The 17,140-nt window shown below is 30.6% G+C and overlaps 3 protein-coding genes across 5 annotated transcripts; 1 reads left to right on the top strand and 2 right to left on the bottom strand.

Moving 5' to 3' along the window:
- Nucleotides 1–3,443: 3,443 nt before the first annotated feature.
- On the bottom strand, nt 3,444–11,970 carry LOC141454035 (RNA-binding protein RO60-like). 2 transcript variants are annotated; one of them, XM_074127818.1, is made up of 11 exons: nt 11,830–11,970; nt 11,306–11,493; nt 10,142–10,316; nt 8,328–8,480; nt 8,097–8,244; nt 7,123–7,186; nt 6,826–7,043; nt 6,599–6,710; nt 5,677–5,925; nt 5,214–5,377; nt 3,444–4,261 (listed from the first exon to the last, which is right to left on the bottom strand). In XM_074127818.1, exons 2-11 carry the CDS (start codon nt 11,483–11,485, stop codon nt 4,135–4,137), a joined length of 1,590 nt encoding a protein of 529 aa, XP_073983919.1. In that variant the 5' UTR covers nt 11,486–11,493; nt 11,830–11,970; the 3' UTR covers nt 3,444–4,134. The 2 variants fall into 2 exon arrangements, with proteins under 2 accessions (XP_073983919.1, XP_073983926.1); XM_074127825.1 differs by having other exon boundaries at nt 11,732–11,870.
- Surf6 (Surfeit locus protein 6) lies at nt 11,886–14,726 on the top strand. Of its 2 annotated transcripts, XM_074127873.1 has the most exons (6): nt 11,886–12,014; nt 12,203–12,407; nt 12,819–12,881; nt 12,957–13,040; nt 13,332–13,967; nt 14,112–14,726. In XM_074127873.1, the coding sequence occupies exons 1-5, from the start codon at nt 11,898–11,900 to the stop codon at nt 13,952–13,954; spliced, it is 1,092 nt and encodes a 363-aa protein (XP_073983974.1). In that variant the 5' UTR covers nt 11,886–11,897; the 3' UTR covers nt 13,955–13,967; nt 14,112–14,726. The 2 variants fall into 2 exon arrangements, with proteins under 2 accessions (XP_073983974.1, XP_073983968.1); XM_074127867.1 differs by having other exon boundaries at nt 13,332–14,726.
- On the bottom strand, nt 14,297–17,088 carry EMC7 (ER membrane protein complex subunit 7). The gene is made up of 4 exons (XM_074127921.1): nt 16,794–17,088; nt 16,451–16,709; nt 16,236–16,310; nt 14,297–15,291 (listed from the first exon to the last, which is right to left on the bottom strand). The coding sequence occupies exons 1-4, from the start codon at nt 17,000–17,002 to the stop codon at nt 15,160–15,162; spliced, it is 675 nt and encodes a 224-aa protein (XP_073984022.1). The 5' UTR covers nt 17,003–17,088; the 3' UTR covers nt 14,297–15,159.
- Nucleotides 17,089–17,140: the final 52 nt, after the last annotated feature.

Here is a 17,140-nt window from a genome sequence, read left to right as displayed (position 1 = left end):
ACATCATAAAACAGAAACAGAAAAAAAATCAACGAAAAGTTTCCGTTCAATAGTTTAAAAAGGTGGGAAAGTACTTGGAGATCCATCCGGAACAGATACAATTTGTCAGGACAAATGCGTCAGGAAAAGATTTAGGGGTTGCATAAACTTATAAAAATAAAATAAATAATCAAAATAAACGGCATATGCTACAGATATTTCTCAAAAGGAATTGTAGATTCTGATTGATGGAGCTTGGACCATGATGTCTTCTGTAGCTTCTATTTGTAACTAAACCAATGGGCCTGTATCTGCAAATACAACTTCCAGCGAGGGGCGCTGAACAGAGGCGAACAGTTGTTGGCGAAGGAACAGTTTGTTTATTTGTTTGTGACCGAAAATCACGATAGATAGCAGAGGCTGCCGCAATTGGCTATATTTTTATTGTAACTTTGGGCTGGAGTGACCGTTGGACTCTAGTACTCGACAGACAGCCTATCGTCAATCATAAAAAGGGCATACGTATTCGTAGAATCAGCCTGGCCAGTGCCGCTTACGGTCGTAAGTCGCAAAGTTTTCATTTTTTCGTATAGTTTTTCCATTATTTTGTATATAGTTTTCATTATTTAGTATATAATTATATTATAATCAATGAATATAATAATATTTTTACCTATTAGTAAAAATAGTTATAAGTACAGTTTTAAAGTATATGTCGTATTTTCTATTTTCAGTTATTTTGAGTTTAATTTTCTTTTCCGTTAACCAAAGTTCGTTTTCTGTTCAATAAATATAAGAGAGTTTATTAAGCTTCCTTTGGTCGATGTACTCCCTCCTCACGAGGAGCTATCCCTCCAGCGGCAGCCGAGAGTGTCAAGAGTTGTAGCCCGAATTGACATCTCCAACACTCGCAACAAACACTCTGTTCCTACCGAGATAGTCGACGTGTGCAGCTGTAGTTGCTTAAGTTTTTAGCCAATCATCACGCTTACACCTACTCATTCACAAAGAAACATTGTATGCTTTACAGAGCCCGCATTTTGTGAACAAACACTGAGGCTCAAGAGATTTCTTACATCGCAGTAGAGTTGGTTAATATTTAGACCACTCTCCCTACAACCTGCAATCAATCAATCACTGTCCAATCAATGTAATAATCATGTTTCATAAAAACTTACCATTGGCGGCCAACATGGTCAAATAGTCAACATGTACTTAATTTATCTACTAGATGTGTGATTAAAAATAAAAGTTCGTTACAAAAATATGCTTATACATTATTACATGTCGAGATTTCCGAGTTAATAAACTACATTGGTCACAGACATTTAGGGTTTGTTTCATAAAAATTTAAAATGCAATCTATTCTAGTTTCCAATAAATAACTACTTCATTGTATTTTCTATATTTAGTACTAAACAATCTCGACAGGTTGGGACACAGGACATTCCTTATTAGTATGCAAGCAATAAAATTCCCATATTATGTACTATGTATGTTCTAAGAGCAGTTACTCTCAAGAAACTTATTTTCATTATTTCTCCTTCCAAACAATATTTATAAGGACGTTTCTTCCTTGAACAGCCTTATACATTCTCTAAATAAGTAACAGTAGGCAGTTTCTGTATGTAATCCAGAATACTAAAAAAAAATCAAAACCAACAACTTTACCCAAAAATTGTGCTTTTAACATTCACAACATTCTCTTACCGTAATTTAAGAAGTTGGATTTTCTTAAAATTTAGAGTTTTTAAACAGATCGATTCATCGAAGTGTTATTTTCGGGCGACTGAGATTTTTTGTTTGTGACTTATCGTGGATAATCCATTTCCCGTTAGAGGAACAAGACCATCTCTCCACTTTTTCTGGGATCTTGTTGTCCATTCTTGTATCCTAGTCTAATAATAGAAACACTCGCTCAATACATGAAGAGACTGCAGAGATGTTTGATGAATGCGACTAATTACGTTTAGCGAACCCGAGCCAATCACATAGTACACTAACATACAATACGCATTCTAGAACAAACCCACATTTTCACTTACACCATCAAACCGCCGTCTTTTTTAATTAAATATAATCGAAATTTGAATAAGAATTGAAAAATGGTAAATTTTAAAATAGCGAGAAGTATAATAAACAGAATTATTGCCTTAAGAAAGGAATAATAGTAGAATTAAAAATAGAATAACTGATGGAGAACAATAAACTCTCAAGAGGAAATAAACTTATTTTAATTTTAAATTACCTTTCTTTCAGGATAAATATTTACATGCAAAAAATATTATGAATTATTCATAACAAAGAGAATGATACTACTGGTAGATTTCCAACATGGAATTCTAATAACTTACCTTTCTTTGCAATTGTTGATTTATAAATTTAAAAAGTTAATTTGAGGCAAAAGTGCATCGCTTAATTTTTGGCCGACTTGCTTTTATCGTGGTTTACTTAAATTTTATTAAAATTAGAATTTATGTTGAAATAATGGTTGGCTTTAGTACATTTTCCTGCAACCTTCCTATGGACTAATTTCTATAGCCTAATGAATGTATTTGTATATAATATACATAATAGGTCAGTCGAAAACATCTTCAACGGTACACAAAGGAACCAAAACTTCCACTCTCCGAATAGGCCCTAAAACCCCACAGTTAATCCAGATAATTTCTTACTAAAGCGCATACTATAAACACAAAACAATTCCGTATTAGTTCTCAGACTAAAATCCAACAAAAACTAGCCTGGTAAGTAAAGTCGAGGTTCTCAAGTTGCCAGCTTAAAAAAATGGTACTGTTGAAGGAAACATGAAAACCCCACTATCCCTAAAGAAAATAAAAGTTATCAATTTTGACACTGACTAGAACCTAAGGCTCTTTTTTGAGTTACTATCCATTATAAGTGAAAGACGATTAATATAACTAAGCAACCAATTCTGTTATAAAATACTCAACATTTACATTACAGCAAGCAATCATTCACAATATTGGTGCATTTATCAAAGTACTCATTGTACCAAAGATATTCAGCATTTAACGTATTGATATTTCTGGAAAAGAATTATCACACAAGCACGTTCAACTGTGACTACCTTTAAATACATCTCTTAAGTGCATATGTTCGTTCATTGTAAGCAATCACCACAAGAAGGTGGGATAATAAGCTTAGGTTTGCCTAAGAACAACCCTAAATGATGTATTACAGTTCTACTTATACAGTTTGTGTCTTAGCAAACAATGTTCGTGTAGTTAATCGGTTAAATGTAGAGACTTGAATTGGCTGGCGCGGTTACTTTGAAGGTTCACTTACATTTATATTTATAAGAGAGCAAGATGAAACGTTTGGTGACTGTTACACTGTATAAAAATCTAGCTGTTGTAGTCATTTTGGTCCAAATGAATAAATACGATAATTATTAAAAAAATTTTGTAGATGATTAAAAAAAAAATTAAGAAAACTTGTAATTAAATAATACCCACTATATATTATTTTGTAACATACAAATATAATTACTTTGTAAAAAGTATTTGGTAAAAAAAATATAATATTAACCCTTACAAAAAGAGAATATTATAGAAATTATATCCTTCAACATATCCAATCTTTTTGTTTTGTTTTTGATAAAAAGAAAAAAAAAATTAACCTTAAATGATAATTAATTAGCATAAATTAATTTGTAACTAAAGCAAACAATAAAGAATGTTATACACCGCTTATTTTTGTTAATAATTAAAAATTATAACTACAATTCTAAGCTGGTTAAATTTACCAGTGCATCTTGTTACTAAAAACAAAATATTGTTTCGAATCTTATAAAATAATCTTACGTGACTAACAGATAAACTAAAAATTTATATTGGGACAATGAACCAAATAGTTAACAATGTTAAACTTTACACAATACAAAAAAAAAAATGATCAAAAAAAAAGAAAACATTAAATAAGCCTCCACTTCCTTATATTAAATATAACAGATTGGCCATTTTTACTTCAACTGCTGCAAAATATAAAGGTATATAATTTTTTCCATAGTTCATAATTCTATTTAGTTTTTAACTTGTTTTAAAAACGTTTTTTCAGGCACTGAGATAAAAATTAAAAACAACATAAACTTTAAAGGAAAAAAAATTAATATTTAGAATGTAAACCAGGCAGTTAAAATATGCCTTTAGCAAAGCGAGCAATCACTTGACAAACTTTTTCATCGAAACCGATAACTGTTAATATATTATTATCTTTAATGGGCTGGTGATGTGTATCGCATAAACAGCACAACACCAATCTAGAAAAATACAAAAACCATATTATTAACAAAATATATTTAAAAAAAATCTCTTAAATGTATAATTCCTTTGGACTTTACGTCATGTTTACTAGCTTTAATTCTGACTTGATTTTCATCCTTCTACTGAGCTTAGTTCAAGATATTATAGTTTTTAATATCTATTGCTGGTAGGGTGAGATGAAATATTTTTTTAGCGGAACGATCCACCGACAAGTTAGTGCGATGCAGAAAAATAAGTGCAGTCGAAATCTTTTGACCAGTCTGATTAATCTACCTCTCATGACGGATTTAAATCCGAAACCGGTCAGGGATACAATAAACATGCGTGCTGAGATGGATAAAATCCCAAGATATTTTCAACAACTTTTATTTTATCATTGTAACAGACATTGTAAAAAGTATATTCAATAAATTTATTCTTTTTTGGAAGTTCGTAAAATTGTTGATTTAGCAAAAAGGGAAGTGGGGATTTAACTTACGAAAGTAACTTGAAATAGCATCAGTATTAACGAAAATTCACACTTAGCAGATGAAAAAGGAACAGTATTCTCAGTAAAAACTCAATTTAGATTATTTGGAACGATCCCAATTCTTCCTCTCCGAAGGGATAAGGGTATCCATTATGAAACACGAAAGGTGCATAGTACAGAATACAATTGTACTACCCTTCAGGAGGGATAAAGTGTAGAAACAAGTTTCTAAGGACACAAACTTATTTTTTATCTTGCAATGCAGGATCCGTAATCAAATATTCAATATTTGTCATAAAATGACATGGGTGATATGAAAGAGAAATGGCACTGGATTGGCACCTAGAAATGTGCTCAATGCCAATTCATCAAAAATCAACTTCTTGGAAAAAAAAAAAAATACTGATAGTTTGAATTTCATTAAGAGCCAGGGGGGCTCAGGTAGTTTTATCGATAATAAATCAAATTTACATAATTACCTAAAATTCGGAACTAGAAGTTTTGATCTTAATTCTGCCACCTTTCCAACAAGACCTTGAAATTGTAAACAGGTTCCAATTATGATAAATACATCCACTTCCTTCTTTTGTTTTACAGCCCAAACTAAACTCGCTAATACATATTTAGGACCAGATCTTTGAAACTGAAAATAAGTGGCAATAATTATAAAATTATTAATAAAAATATGAAATAGGTTGAAATTGCAATGGTTGGTTGGCTGGGGCCAGAAAGAAATAAATGTCTTAAATGTTCGATTTTTAGAATATTCCTCAGATGTTCCGAAACGTCGAAAATTTAAGGCAATTTTTTCCCCAGGCCATCCTTGTAATTTTGTATTGTAACAACGGTCCAACTTATTGCTCAGTTTAAAATAGTTTAGGTATGCACATTTTTTATAGTTATTTTAAAAATAGTTGAAGAAAGTAAATATGTATTTTTTACCCTTTCTCCAGTGACAAATTTTTCTGCAACGTCCGCGATTTTTGGTTTTTTTGTTTTGAAATTTAATGGAGTAGTGGTCGATCCCTGACATAACAAAATATCACACTGTTTTTCCGCCACATAAAACGTTACAGCAATGGCGGCCGCTGCCTGAGAAGTCATCATATACTGAAGGTGAGCACATCTTCTTTTGTGCATGTCGCTGTTGTCCACCGCAATAACATAACGAAGACCCGTTGGCTCTACGTTCTGAAAATAAATACATAAATAAGAACCAGCAGAACAGGAACTAGCTAGCTAAGACTTTTATTACGAAGTAGCAACTTATGGTGAAGAGTAATCTCTTTTCAGAATTCTTTTCTTATGGGCTAGTCTAGATGTCTTCAATACCCATGAGGACTGAGAAGGAATACAATTAGAAATTCTTTAGGATTAGTTTAGCAACAGTACAAAAAACTAGCATCAATTCGTCGGAGAAGTTTCAGGGCGCTTCAAACTATTAAAAGAACTGTTGAACTTTAAGTGAGATAGTACAGGTTGGTTTGACAGGGGTCACTATTCATGAGCTCTGGATGGCGGATGACAAAGGAAAACTATTTGATCTTTTATTAAAATAGTATATTAAGTGCAGCAAAAGAGCAGAAAAATGTCTAGAAAACTCTGAATACTCTGGAATAGAGGCCTATTAGAAAAACAAATACAACGAGTACTTATTTGAAAGAGCACCTAAAGGCCATTCAAAAAATAATAACTTAATAAATTAGCAGAAAAGAATGTGGCAATACGTGCTAAAATAGTCAATAAATGTACCAATATCCTTCGAATTGTTATATTTTTTTAAAATGTTTTACTCAATTATTTATTTCTATAAATTGTTTTAAAAACGAATGTGGGCTAAAATTTAAAAATCAATACTACTAACGTCATAAGTAGCTATAATTAATTTTTCCAAATTAGTAACGAGTTCATAAGAGATAGCCGGAGGTTTTTGTGCTAATCGCCGAAGACTCTTAGCGGCCAGTTCCAATTTATACCTGAAGAAGTCACATAAATTCAATTAAAAAATACAAAACAAAACAAAAATTTGTACTTTAAGAAGTTAAATGTAAATTTTGATAGGTTTTTTTTAAAGTTATTTATTAAAAATACTTTGGAGCAAACTGGTAAGTGCAGAGATCAATAAAGACTCTGCTTGGCTGCAATCGTGTTTCGGCTATTGAGTTCACATTGCATAAAACATCACAAACAGCTGTCAAAAATTCTTGGTCCCACATGCGACCTTTTCTAAACATTCTATATTTGCATAGCAGATGAATATAATCAAGTAGTGTGTCAACAGGCATGCGTCGTAACAATGCTATCCACACCTACGAACAATAGAAATAACAAGTAATAATCCTTTGTAATATTTATAAATCCATGTCAGTCATCAAATTTTTAACATACCTGCTTTTTTTTCAGGTGAATGAAATTTAAATGACTTACAGTAAGCATGTAAGTCTCAATGGTCCTACAAGTAAATAATAAATTTGGAAAATTTGGACGGGTAATAAAATATATTTTCAATATTTAATAACAATCTAACAATCCAAAAATAGATGGAAAAAGTTTTTTTTGAGAATGAGAAAAGTGAAACTCAAACAGTTAATTAATGAAAATGCACTAACAATTAACAAAATGAATTTCTTGCTAAAAATCTAGTATTTTTCGACTTTTTCTAACGTCAATGGTATTTTTACACGACGAATTTTAATAATAATAACAATACAAGGATCTTCCACTTTTACATGGTTTATTTTTACACGTAATGTAATTAAAAATTAATTTTACAATCGAAAGATGAACGGTTAATGTTTTTGCCAAACACAAATAAGAAAATGTGATTGAATAAATAAGGGTAAGTAATAACATAGAAGATTGGAATCGGGAAAAAGGCTTTAATTAATTATAATAAAAATGTGAATGGGCTTCAATGAAACTGATAATAGGATGACGCAACAAAATACTTAAAAGCAATTTTAAATTCAAAGCTACACCACTTTATTTGAAAAAAACTGGTAAAGTTCTTTAAAAAAGAAAAAGGATTCACAGATTCACATTTCTACTAAAACGATTTGGTTAAAATCCACATTTCAGCAACTACTTCTCAATGACTATTAATTACATTGGTGGTACCAATTTCAAATCAACATGTGTGCCAAGAGTATAATCATAGAAGCTATTTATGGGAATCTCGCGGAAAACTGGAAATTCGCTCTACCGCCGATTACCCCATTTTTTTGTAAACTCGAAATTTGAACAATTCATTTAGAGTCTTCTGTTTATTTTAAATACTAGGGAATTTCTGGGAGCTTAATGGTGAACATTTTTTATTTATCGTCAGCGAGATGTAATTTAATTATTTTTGATTCTTGGGTTACCTGATAACACTACCTTCATCACCATCTTTTCGAAAATTGTCGACGTTTTTCAAGTATGATACGACTTCTTTGGCTTTTGGATCTTCACCATACATATCAATCATAGTTTTTGCTCCTCGCGATAAGTAAGTCAAGACAGCTGCAGTTGCTAAATTCAAAAATGTTGATCTCTTAAATTCATCGTATTAAGTTAATATTTTTATTTCTAACAATAATAAACAAATATCTTACCAGGATCGGTACTTTTTATATGAGCTATTTTTATAAGATCAGCGTGTCTCCAGCCCCTGTAGCTGGGCGTTTCTCCCACCATTTCGGCCAATTCTAAACTATTCTTTTTTAAGTACCAATTGGTAATGAATCTACGGCATGCTCTTCCGGTACCTTTTGCGACAAACAAGATATTGTCTTAAAATGCGAAAAACTCTGTAAGGAGAAAGATAGCCTAGTGCTCAGGGGATTCCATCCTAACTCCTTTATTGAAACCTCCAACAATTACACTTTATACATGGAGGCTTGCAGAGATAGTCGGAGATTAGATTCCTTGGGAGACTGGTCAGTCAACCTGTTCCTACGCTACCCAAAGATCTATTGCAACACCCTCTTTATAGTTGAAGAAGTGTTTGTTCAAAATAGACATAAGATTCTGGGAGGGATTTCCTGGTAAACGATAAAAGTACGAATCTTTATCAAAAGTGTCGGAACTCTCAGCCATAACACTCTTCACAATGATGGAAAATGATGGATACTCAATACTTGTAGCGCTGTTTCTTCTTCTTGCTATCAAATCTTCATGGGATATCCGTTTATAGATAAGTGCGATAAGTGTTTACGAAGGCCATTAAACGAGGCCTACGATCGTCCGAATAATCTTGTTTGAGTTCCATGGGAACGTTCTCATGCTAGCCAGACTGACATGTCATAACGCATTTGTCCAGAATGTTTCAAACAATAGGTACAAATGCCCTTCAGAATTTCCAGGCTACCACACCCTACCTTGAGTTAATTAAGTAGGACATGATGGCCCGTAATAAAGCCTCACGGATGTCTGAAAACTACCACTCGGCAAATCGATTGTCCTTTTCTTATAATCTCAACAGCATAATTGTATTGCACCTAGCTCTGTAAATACCAAGAACATTTTACAGCGAATTTACCCACCGATTTTTTTCTATAAGTATTCTAAATAAAATTTTTTGAAAAAAATGTATAAAAAATATGTTTCACATTTATATTTTTTTTTAATGAAAATACTAAGTTCAAATAAAATCGTAGAAGCCATTTTCAACGAAACTTTAAAATACAGAAAAATCTTTTCAGTAAAGCTGAACTTTCGATCAGCCATTTTCGCAAATTTGGAAATCTAATCTCACATATGATTTGTTTAATAAAATGATACTGGGTCAAGAGAGCACTATACACAAGAGAAGGCCTAATCATCCTTTCATCCAAAACCCTTAATCGACTTTTCCTGGATTACTTTTTGAAACAGACGTTATGGATTTACACATTTACAATTACAAGTCCAAAGAAAAGTCATTGGAGTCTTTTTAGAGAAAATATTAAGTAAAAAATTAATTCAGTAAAATTAGTATTTCCAGTTTTTAACCAAAACCTGTTTTCTGTTAGCGAAATATCAATTTTAATCTTCCTACAATTTATTCGTATCTGAGTTGAAGTGGAGAGGGCTAAACACACACGCACAATCCTTTGGTAAAAATCTATTTTTCTGACTCAGGAGATCTCAAAACCCAAAATCGAAAAAGCTTCACAACAATATATTCTCTTACAACAATAAAATAAGATGAAGTAAAAAGATCGGGATAAGAAATGCAATTTTATTCATATCGCCCATCGAGGATTCAACCATATACATCGAATATCTACTTATCAACAATAACTTATCTCTCTCGTTCCTAAGAGCTTCTTTTTTTTAAGGCAAACAATAGTAACACAGCATCATTTTTTTTCAGAATTTGCAAGTACTGAAATTAAAAATATTCACACTGTAAATAATATAATAATTTTGTTAGAATATTTCTTACCAATATATGGTGATACCGCTTTTGCAAATTTAAAAAATAACAAAAAATATTCGGCTGTGGTACACATTTCTTCTGCTGCTTTTAAAGCATCAGGACGTTTGATTTCAGAACGTGCACATTCTGCTAGAACGTACAAGATTAGGTCTGGATATAATGATGTTTTCTCTCTCATTACCTAAACAAACATTAATCGAGTCAATAGTGATATATAAACCTAATGTTCTGATATTTACTTTAATTTTTAGAGTATTAAACTGAAATAGTTACACTCTACTTAGTAAATTTGGAGAATAGTAAAGCTAAAAATTATAATACATTACACTTGAATTAAATTAATACTAGATAAAATATCACAGATTCACGACCAATCATGTTTTCATATTATGTAAACTTTATATTCACAATTCAAAGCTGGTGTTGGAAGTACATATTGTATGAATTTATACACGTAATGACAAATAGATAGATATTCGGATATCAAGAATGAGTAATTTAGGATATAAAAAGCTTTTTTCTACTGCCTTGTGGTTCTAGATGCTCACTTACGCATCATTTGACAGCAATGTTACAGATTTCCCAATGACATAATCCCAATTAATTTTTGTTTACTGCTTTCCAATGACATTAACAGGTCAAAATGGCTTTAATTATCATTCTAGCTTAAAAAATAATTTATAATGCTTTTTTTTTAGAATTCGAAACCTTTAAAAGTCTATTCTGTCAAGTTGTATATCTGGTTTACAAATTTTCTCAACATTTGGAATAAGCAAACTTCATATTGTGTAGCGGCAAGCTTTATCTACCACTGGAGAGATATTTTAAAAGTATACTTTGTGTTGTCTCCAAAGAACTCCACAAAAAATACTTTCTTGGGAAAACATTTTGGATAAAAGTAGAAGATATTTATTTGAATGTAAATAGCAATTTCGAATGAGAAATTGTATTGTTTCATAAAGAAATCAATTTTTCTTAGAGTAAGTCAAATATGTGAAATGTTAATTATAGCTTCAAGATAGTAATATTCTAACGTGTAGGTTACCTTTCGAAAAGATTGAAACAAAACCTAAAGAAAAATATGGTTTTGTTTACATAGTTTTGTTTCATTCATAAGCATTCTCCAATAACACTTCAAAATAATAACATTACAAAAGTGAATTATATTACCTTTCTAATAATATCAAACAGCTTTTCATGTTCTATTTCTGCTATTATACTTCTTAATTGGTTTACTTTATCTTCTTCGTAGAATTTTTTCTGCAGCCGACAGCCTGGAACATAAATGGCTTCTTCACAGCCATAGTGAAGAATCCTCAACAACTTCTTTTCAGCATCAGTTTGGGCCATGATTAAATCTGAAATAAAAATTTATCAGACCAGTCTGTTCTTAAACAGTAGATAATAATGAACGCTTTTAAATAAAAACATATGTATCCGATATAGAAATTAAAATTCAACAACGCTCATTAAATGTTATAAAAAACACTTTTCTTTTAAAATAAATTAATATAATAAAGAACTTATTGTTTGGAAAAATTAAAAAATTACATTTACTGATTTCAAATTTAAACTACACTTTTCCTTTTAACTTACAATATTTAAATAAATTTTTCTTGGAATCAGACTCGGACAAGAAAAAAATTATCTTATTAAGAATTACTTAATACTAATGCAGTCCAAAAACTACTTACGAAAGTAGTGTCACTATCAATCACATTTACCAGACTAACATTTATAGAAATATAAATCTAATCGCAAAATGTACTTTCTCATCAACATCAACGAACAATTTCTTATTTTACTCCCTACAGAAAATTGTTACACCAAATGTACGAAGCAGAAATGGAGATTTGCATCTGATATTCTGACTCATCAGGTTGGTTAAATAATATATCAATATTTAATATTATGCTCAAATACACATTGCGTTTGTAGCTTTTTAAAATAAGAATATTTTAAAGACTCTCTAATATAAATTTATGCTCATTGTTTAAATTACAAAGCAATTCTATGATATTTAGTATGTTGGTCAAACTGAAAGTTTAGTTTTAGCACTTACTGTAGGTTACATTAGTTTTTGAAAATGTACCTGTAGACAAAGTTTTAAGAATGACCGATTCAAGTTCATTGCAAGAAGTTGAGGAACATATTAAACAGAACTTTGGAAAACATACCGTAAGAAGCACATGGAGTATATCAAAAAAAGACTTTTTAAGATTTCTTCAGGAGTATCAGGAAATAGTAAAATCCTTACCTAAAAGTGTACTAGGTAAGTTCGACACGTTGCCAAATTCTAAATGTTCTTTTATTCTATGTTATAAACTCAGATTGCGAGTATAATAGCAAAATTTTGTTTGATGGACAATTCATTTTGTTACTGCTCCTGCCTTTTAAGATCCCTTCACACTTTTAAAACTGTTTTCAAAAATTCATTGATTGCCAAAAACTAAGTTTTAAAAATTAAAACTTGAAAGGTTGCTAATTACTATGATAATACGCCTTAAAAGATTGGATGTATATTTTATATCGTGAATTTTTCAAAATACTTTTCGCTTTATAAGTGTTTGTATCATATCAAGGAATGTACTCCTTTTTCTGATGTTTCTTAATGTCCTTCTTCGCGTGACAAGATGTTTTTAATTTGTAAAAGTTAGTTAAATAATGCATTTTACGATTTCAGAGGATTCTTATGAAAATGAGGATGAAAGTGATTCTACTTTCCCAAAAGAAAACGCTGATGAAAGTATGTACTTAATGATCGTTTTTTAATTTAGATTTCTATTAATCCTTATCAAAATTAATTTCTTCTCTTGTACAGAGAGTCCACCTAAAACAACTTTCGCAAAGGCGGAGAGGGTTAAGAAAATTGAACAACTGCAGGAAAAGCTTAAATCATACAAAGGTATGCATCATCATAAGTGCTTTATAATTTTTTTTTTCTTTTTTATTTAAAGCACGTCTACATTATGGTGCAAGGCGAAAGTCACGGTCTCATCAATTTTCAAATTGTAATAAAATGATGTAAACTTAAATTGTTCAAGTACCTAAATTTAGAGTAAATATATTTTATAAAGTTATTTTCAGAAGTAAAGTAATCGATTGCTTGATGTAAATGTGGAAAGCATTTTACTAGGATTAATTTGAGCGGTTATTGAACTATATTAAAATCAAATTTGTTTCTTTTCTGTTGTAGGTAAATCTCTGACCCAGTCAGGATACTTAGAAAGAAAAGGGCTGAAAAATCGTTTAAAAAAGAAGTTAAAGAAGGAAGAAAGAATGAAAACAAAAATTAAAAATAAGCCAAGTGTTAAAAACAAGGAGCATAAGTTCGACAGGAAAATTAATGTTAGTGAAGAAAAACGGAAGAGGGAAAATACAAATGGTGACATTGTCTATAGTAAATTTGATTTTCCAAATTGCACCGATGAAAATTTAAAAAAAAAAAAGGGTCCTGTAGATCCTTTTAGAAGGTTACAGAAAGTAGAGAAAAGTAATAAAAAATTGCGAGAAATGGAGGAGAGAGGGAGAGTTGAAAAAGTAAAAGAGATAAAGGGAAGAATTGCTTGGAATGTAGCCATTCAAAAAGCTGAAGGGCTGAAAGTTAAAGACGATGTTGAACTTCTTAAAAAGTCAGTTAGAAAAATAAGAAATGCAAAAAATAGGAGCAAAAAGAAATGGGAAGAAAGAGAGAATAGTAAGGTGCAGAATATGGAAGAGGCACAAAAGAAAAGAAAAATGAATTTGCTGAATAAGAAAAAAGAAAAGAAGAAAAAGAAAATGAAGAAATTAATAAAAAAAGGAAGGGTTGTGCAGTGAGACTAGTTAAATGGTTAGTTTATGTAACATTTGGCATTTATGAAAATAAAAGTCAATCCACCAGAAACAAAAAGAATAATGAAAAATAGATGTACAATTTACTTCTTAGTACAAAATGTTTTAGAGATTGCAGAGCTAATCATGAACTTGCTTTTAGGAAAGATTCCTAGGGGAATCTCTCGTTAAAGAAACACTGTTCATCACCAGCTATAAGCAGCTCCTATGAAGAGAAAATCTAAGGTCAGCAGCTGGATTCCTTCTCTATTATTTTTTTTAATGTACAAGTACTCTGGAAAACCTAATTAGTGCCGGGCGTACACAGGGAAATCAAAATAAACTGAATAAATTTTTGATATAGAATTTTTATTTTACATAATTTACATTTCGATTTACTAAAGAGGAAATAATTGCAAGAGATAAAGTAATTTAATTACTTTAAAAAAATGGATTTTTACAGGTATATCCATTATTTATTTTTTTCCCCCAAAATCGTGTGCAGTAAGATTTTTAGTTGTGATAAAACACCTAATTTAACTTATTCTATTTTTTTTTTAATAAAAAAAAAATTATAATAAATTTTCTTTGAAAGTGAGTGCATGCAACTTAAACAAATAAGCAATGTTTTTGACTTCAGTTTAGCAATAGTAGAAGGAATAAGATTTTGTCTGCCATCGGATTACGACGTTCATCTTCATCAGAACTATTTTTCTAGTTGTACAAATGAAAAGTTTTCTGTAACAGTAAACCTCAAATAAAGTTTTTTTAACATCTATTTTTTCACCAGCTTTCTTAGAAATATGAATATCTGATAAACGTACAGCTATACGAAAAAGGAGGAGCTGACATAGTTAAGTGTCATCAAGTGAGTTCAAGGTGTACAACCAAGGTTTGCACCTGTACCTGAAATTCTTCATAATAATGGTGCAACCTAATTTCAGTGAACAATTTACTATTTATTTGTAATAACAAAGTTCCATAACTTTTATAATTAAACATATTTTGGAAACTAAATCACTTATTTTCATTACTCAAAGATTTTTTTTTTTACGAATACTGAGTTTAAAGTACAATTAATTTGTAACTTTCCAGTAAAGGAAGTATGTTAACAAATGAAAAAGTTCCTATTTTATTCCCAGTTCGTCTTAAGGAGAAGCTAAAGTAAACAGTTTCTCTTCTTATTTCTCGTTATCACACAATGATCACAGTTAAGAAGTTTTCTTTTTTGTCTGCTTGCTGGAGCGAGGTTTTGGCTGGTTACCTCCTCCAAAAAAGGATGTTATCATTTCTGACATTTCTGGCATGTCATAATTTGTAAAATTTTGGATTTGCTTCATTTCCTAAAATAAATAATAATACAAAATGAGTAAATACGAAAACATCGTAAAAATGGGTGCGAACACTTCCACGATTTTTTTACTAAAATGTGTAAGGTTCAAACTCTGAATTTTTGAAAGATAATGCTAAAATTAACTAAAAATTATACAATTATTAATACCATTTATCATACTCACTACCACAGAAATGTTCTAAAACTATTTTTGCTAGGGAAATTATTGCCCACAAGTTATAAAGATGTACAAACTATTTTGAATAACAAATTCAAAATGAATCTGTACTGACATGAAAGATTTGTTCACTTTTAGATGATAAACCTATTTTCACAATTGAAGAAAAAATATACTGGCTTTAAATTTGAAATTTTTAGATGTAGGATTATTCGCTCTCAGTGTTACTCATTTCTTTTTCCACATATGTTAGTTTTTCAATTTTTGAGGAATTAAATATTTTAAAGATCTATTAATGCTAGCTAAAAAAAATGCTTCCGTACCTCCCAGGATATTTCTAGTTAAAGAATTGAAGCTTACAATGCTTATTGGCATTAATTTCAATGAGGTGGGAGAATATAACAGTAAAGAAGTTGGAATATTAATTGCGTTACGTCACCGTGGTTAATAATTTCTAACTTGGACCATGATCTTCAAGTGAGGTTCGATATTCTACTGAATGGAAGGTTTGCTGAAGATGATCATTCAAGTGAGTAGCAAAACTATTCTCAAGATCTCGTCGATGTACCAATGAGCATTGAATCTGCCATGGATCAAAGAGCACCTTCCAAACCAATGCCAATGGCATTCCATACCATGACACCAAGAGTGTTTTCTTTATTTGATAACATTTTTTTCTACCAAATGAAACTTTATTAATTTTTTCCTACTTTATTAATATAAATTATGATGGTATGATTTGTTAATGATAAAGAGAATTAAAATAAATGCCAAACCTTTCTAGCTTCTGGATCGTTCATCATTCTCGGTAGCACCATTACTAATAGTAGCGGTAAAACCATCATTAATACCTACAAAATTAAAATTAAAAATCTATTTTAAAAAATCTGAATATTCAAGCTAGGTTAGGATTCCTAAATTCGATACAAATTAATTCTGATGTCATCTGCTTTATTATTGAATGATTAAGAAAATAAATTATTAAACTCACCATTGGATTGAAGAGAAAATCTATAATCCGCCATTGTTCTCTCACTTGGAAGTACCTTGTTTGACTAATAGGCCTCATCTTCAGGGGATAGGGTAACTGTATTATCTGCGAAGTCTGAATATGATTTACTTTCCTAGCGCGTATCTTACCTTTAGAATTAATTTCCACTCTAACTGGTTCATATATATATCTTGGATTTGTTACTGACACTATATAGGATCCAGGAGGTACATTGGTAAAAACAAACGAACCATCCTCCCTTTAAAAAAAAAATTAATGTAATTATGGCAAGTATTGAACAAAAATTGTACAAAGATTTAATATGGAACAAAATATAAAATACCTAATAAATCCTTTTTGCAATCCGCCAGCCAGATGAACATAAGTTTCTTGTTGCCATGAATTTCCAAATTGCTCATCTGGAGGATAAACTTTACCGACAATGTAAGCATACTGAACATCACGACTATTTACATCTGCATTGTCAACGTTTCCAGTAATGTGAGGAATAAAATAGCTCAAGTTAATTAAAAAATATAATAAAACAGTCATCTTAAATATTATTTAAACATTTGCTTTTATCTTTTCGTATCCTATCTAACAGCTGCTATATTTACATAACCTTCACCTAAACTACCTAAAAAACCTGATACTATTCCCAAGAGGAATGTATATTATTTACTATATAAT

The sequence above is a fragment of the Rhodnius prolixus genome, unplaced genomic scaffold (genome assembly GCF_049639745.1).
Source record: "Rhodnius prolixus isolate KJV_2025 unplaced genomic scaffold, Rpr scaffold_1, whole genome shotgun sequence".
NCBI lineage: Eukaryota > Metazoa > Arthropoda > Insecta > Hemiptera > Reduviidae > Rhodnius > Rhodnius prolixus.
The sequence above is the reverse complement of the archived record's forward strand: the minus strand, read 5'-3'. Positions and strand labels throughout refer to the sequence as shown.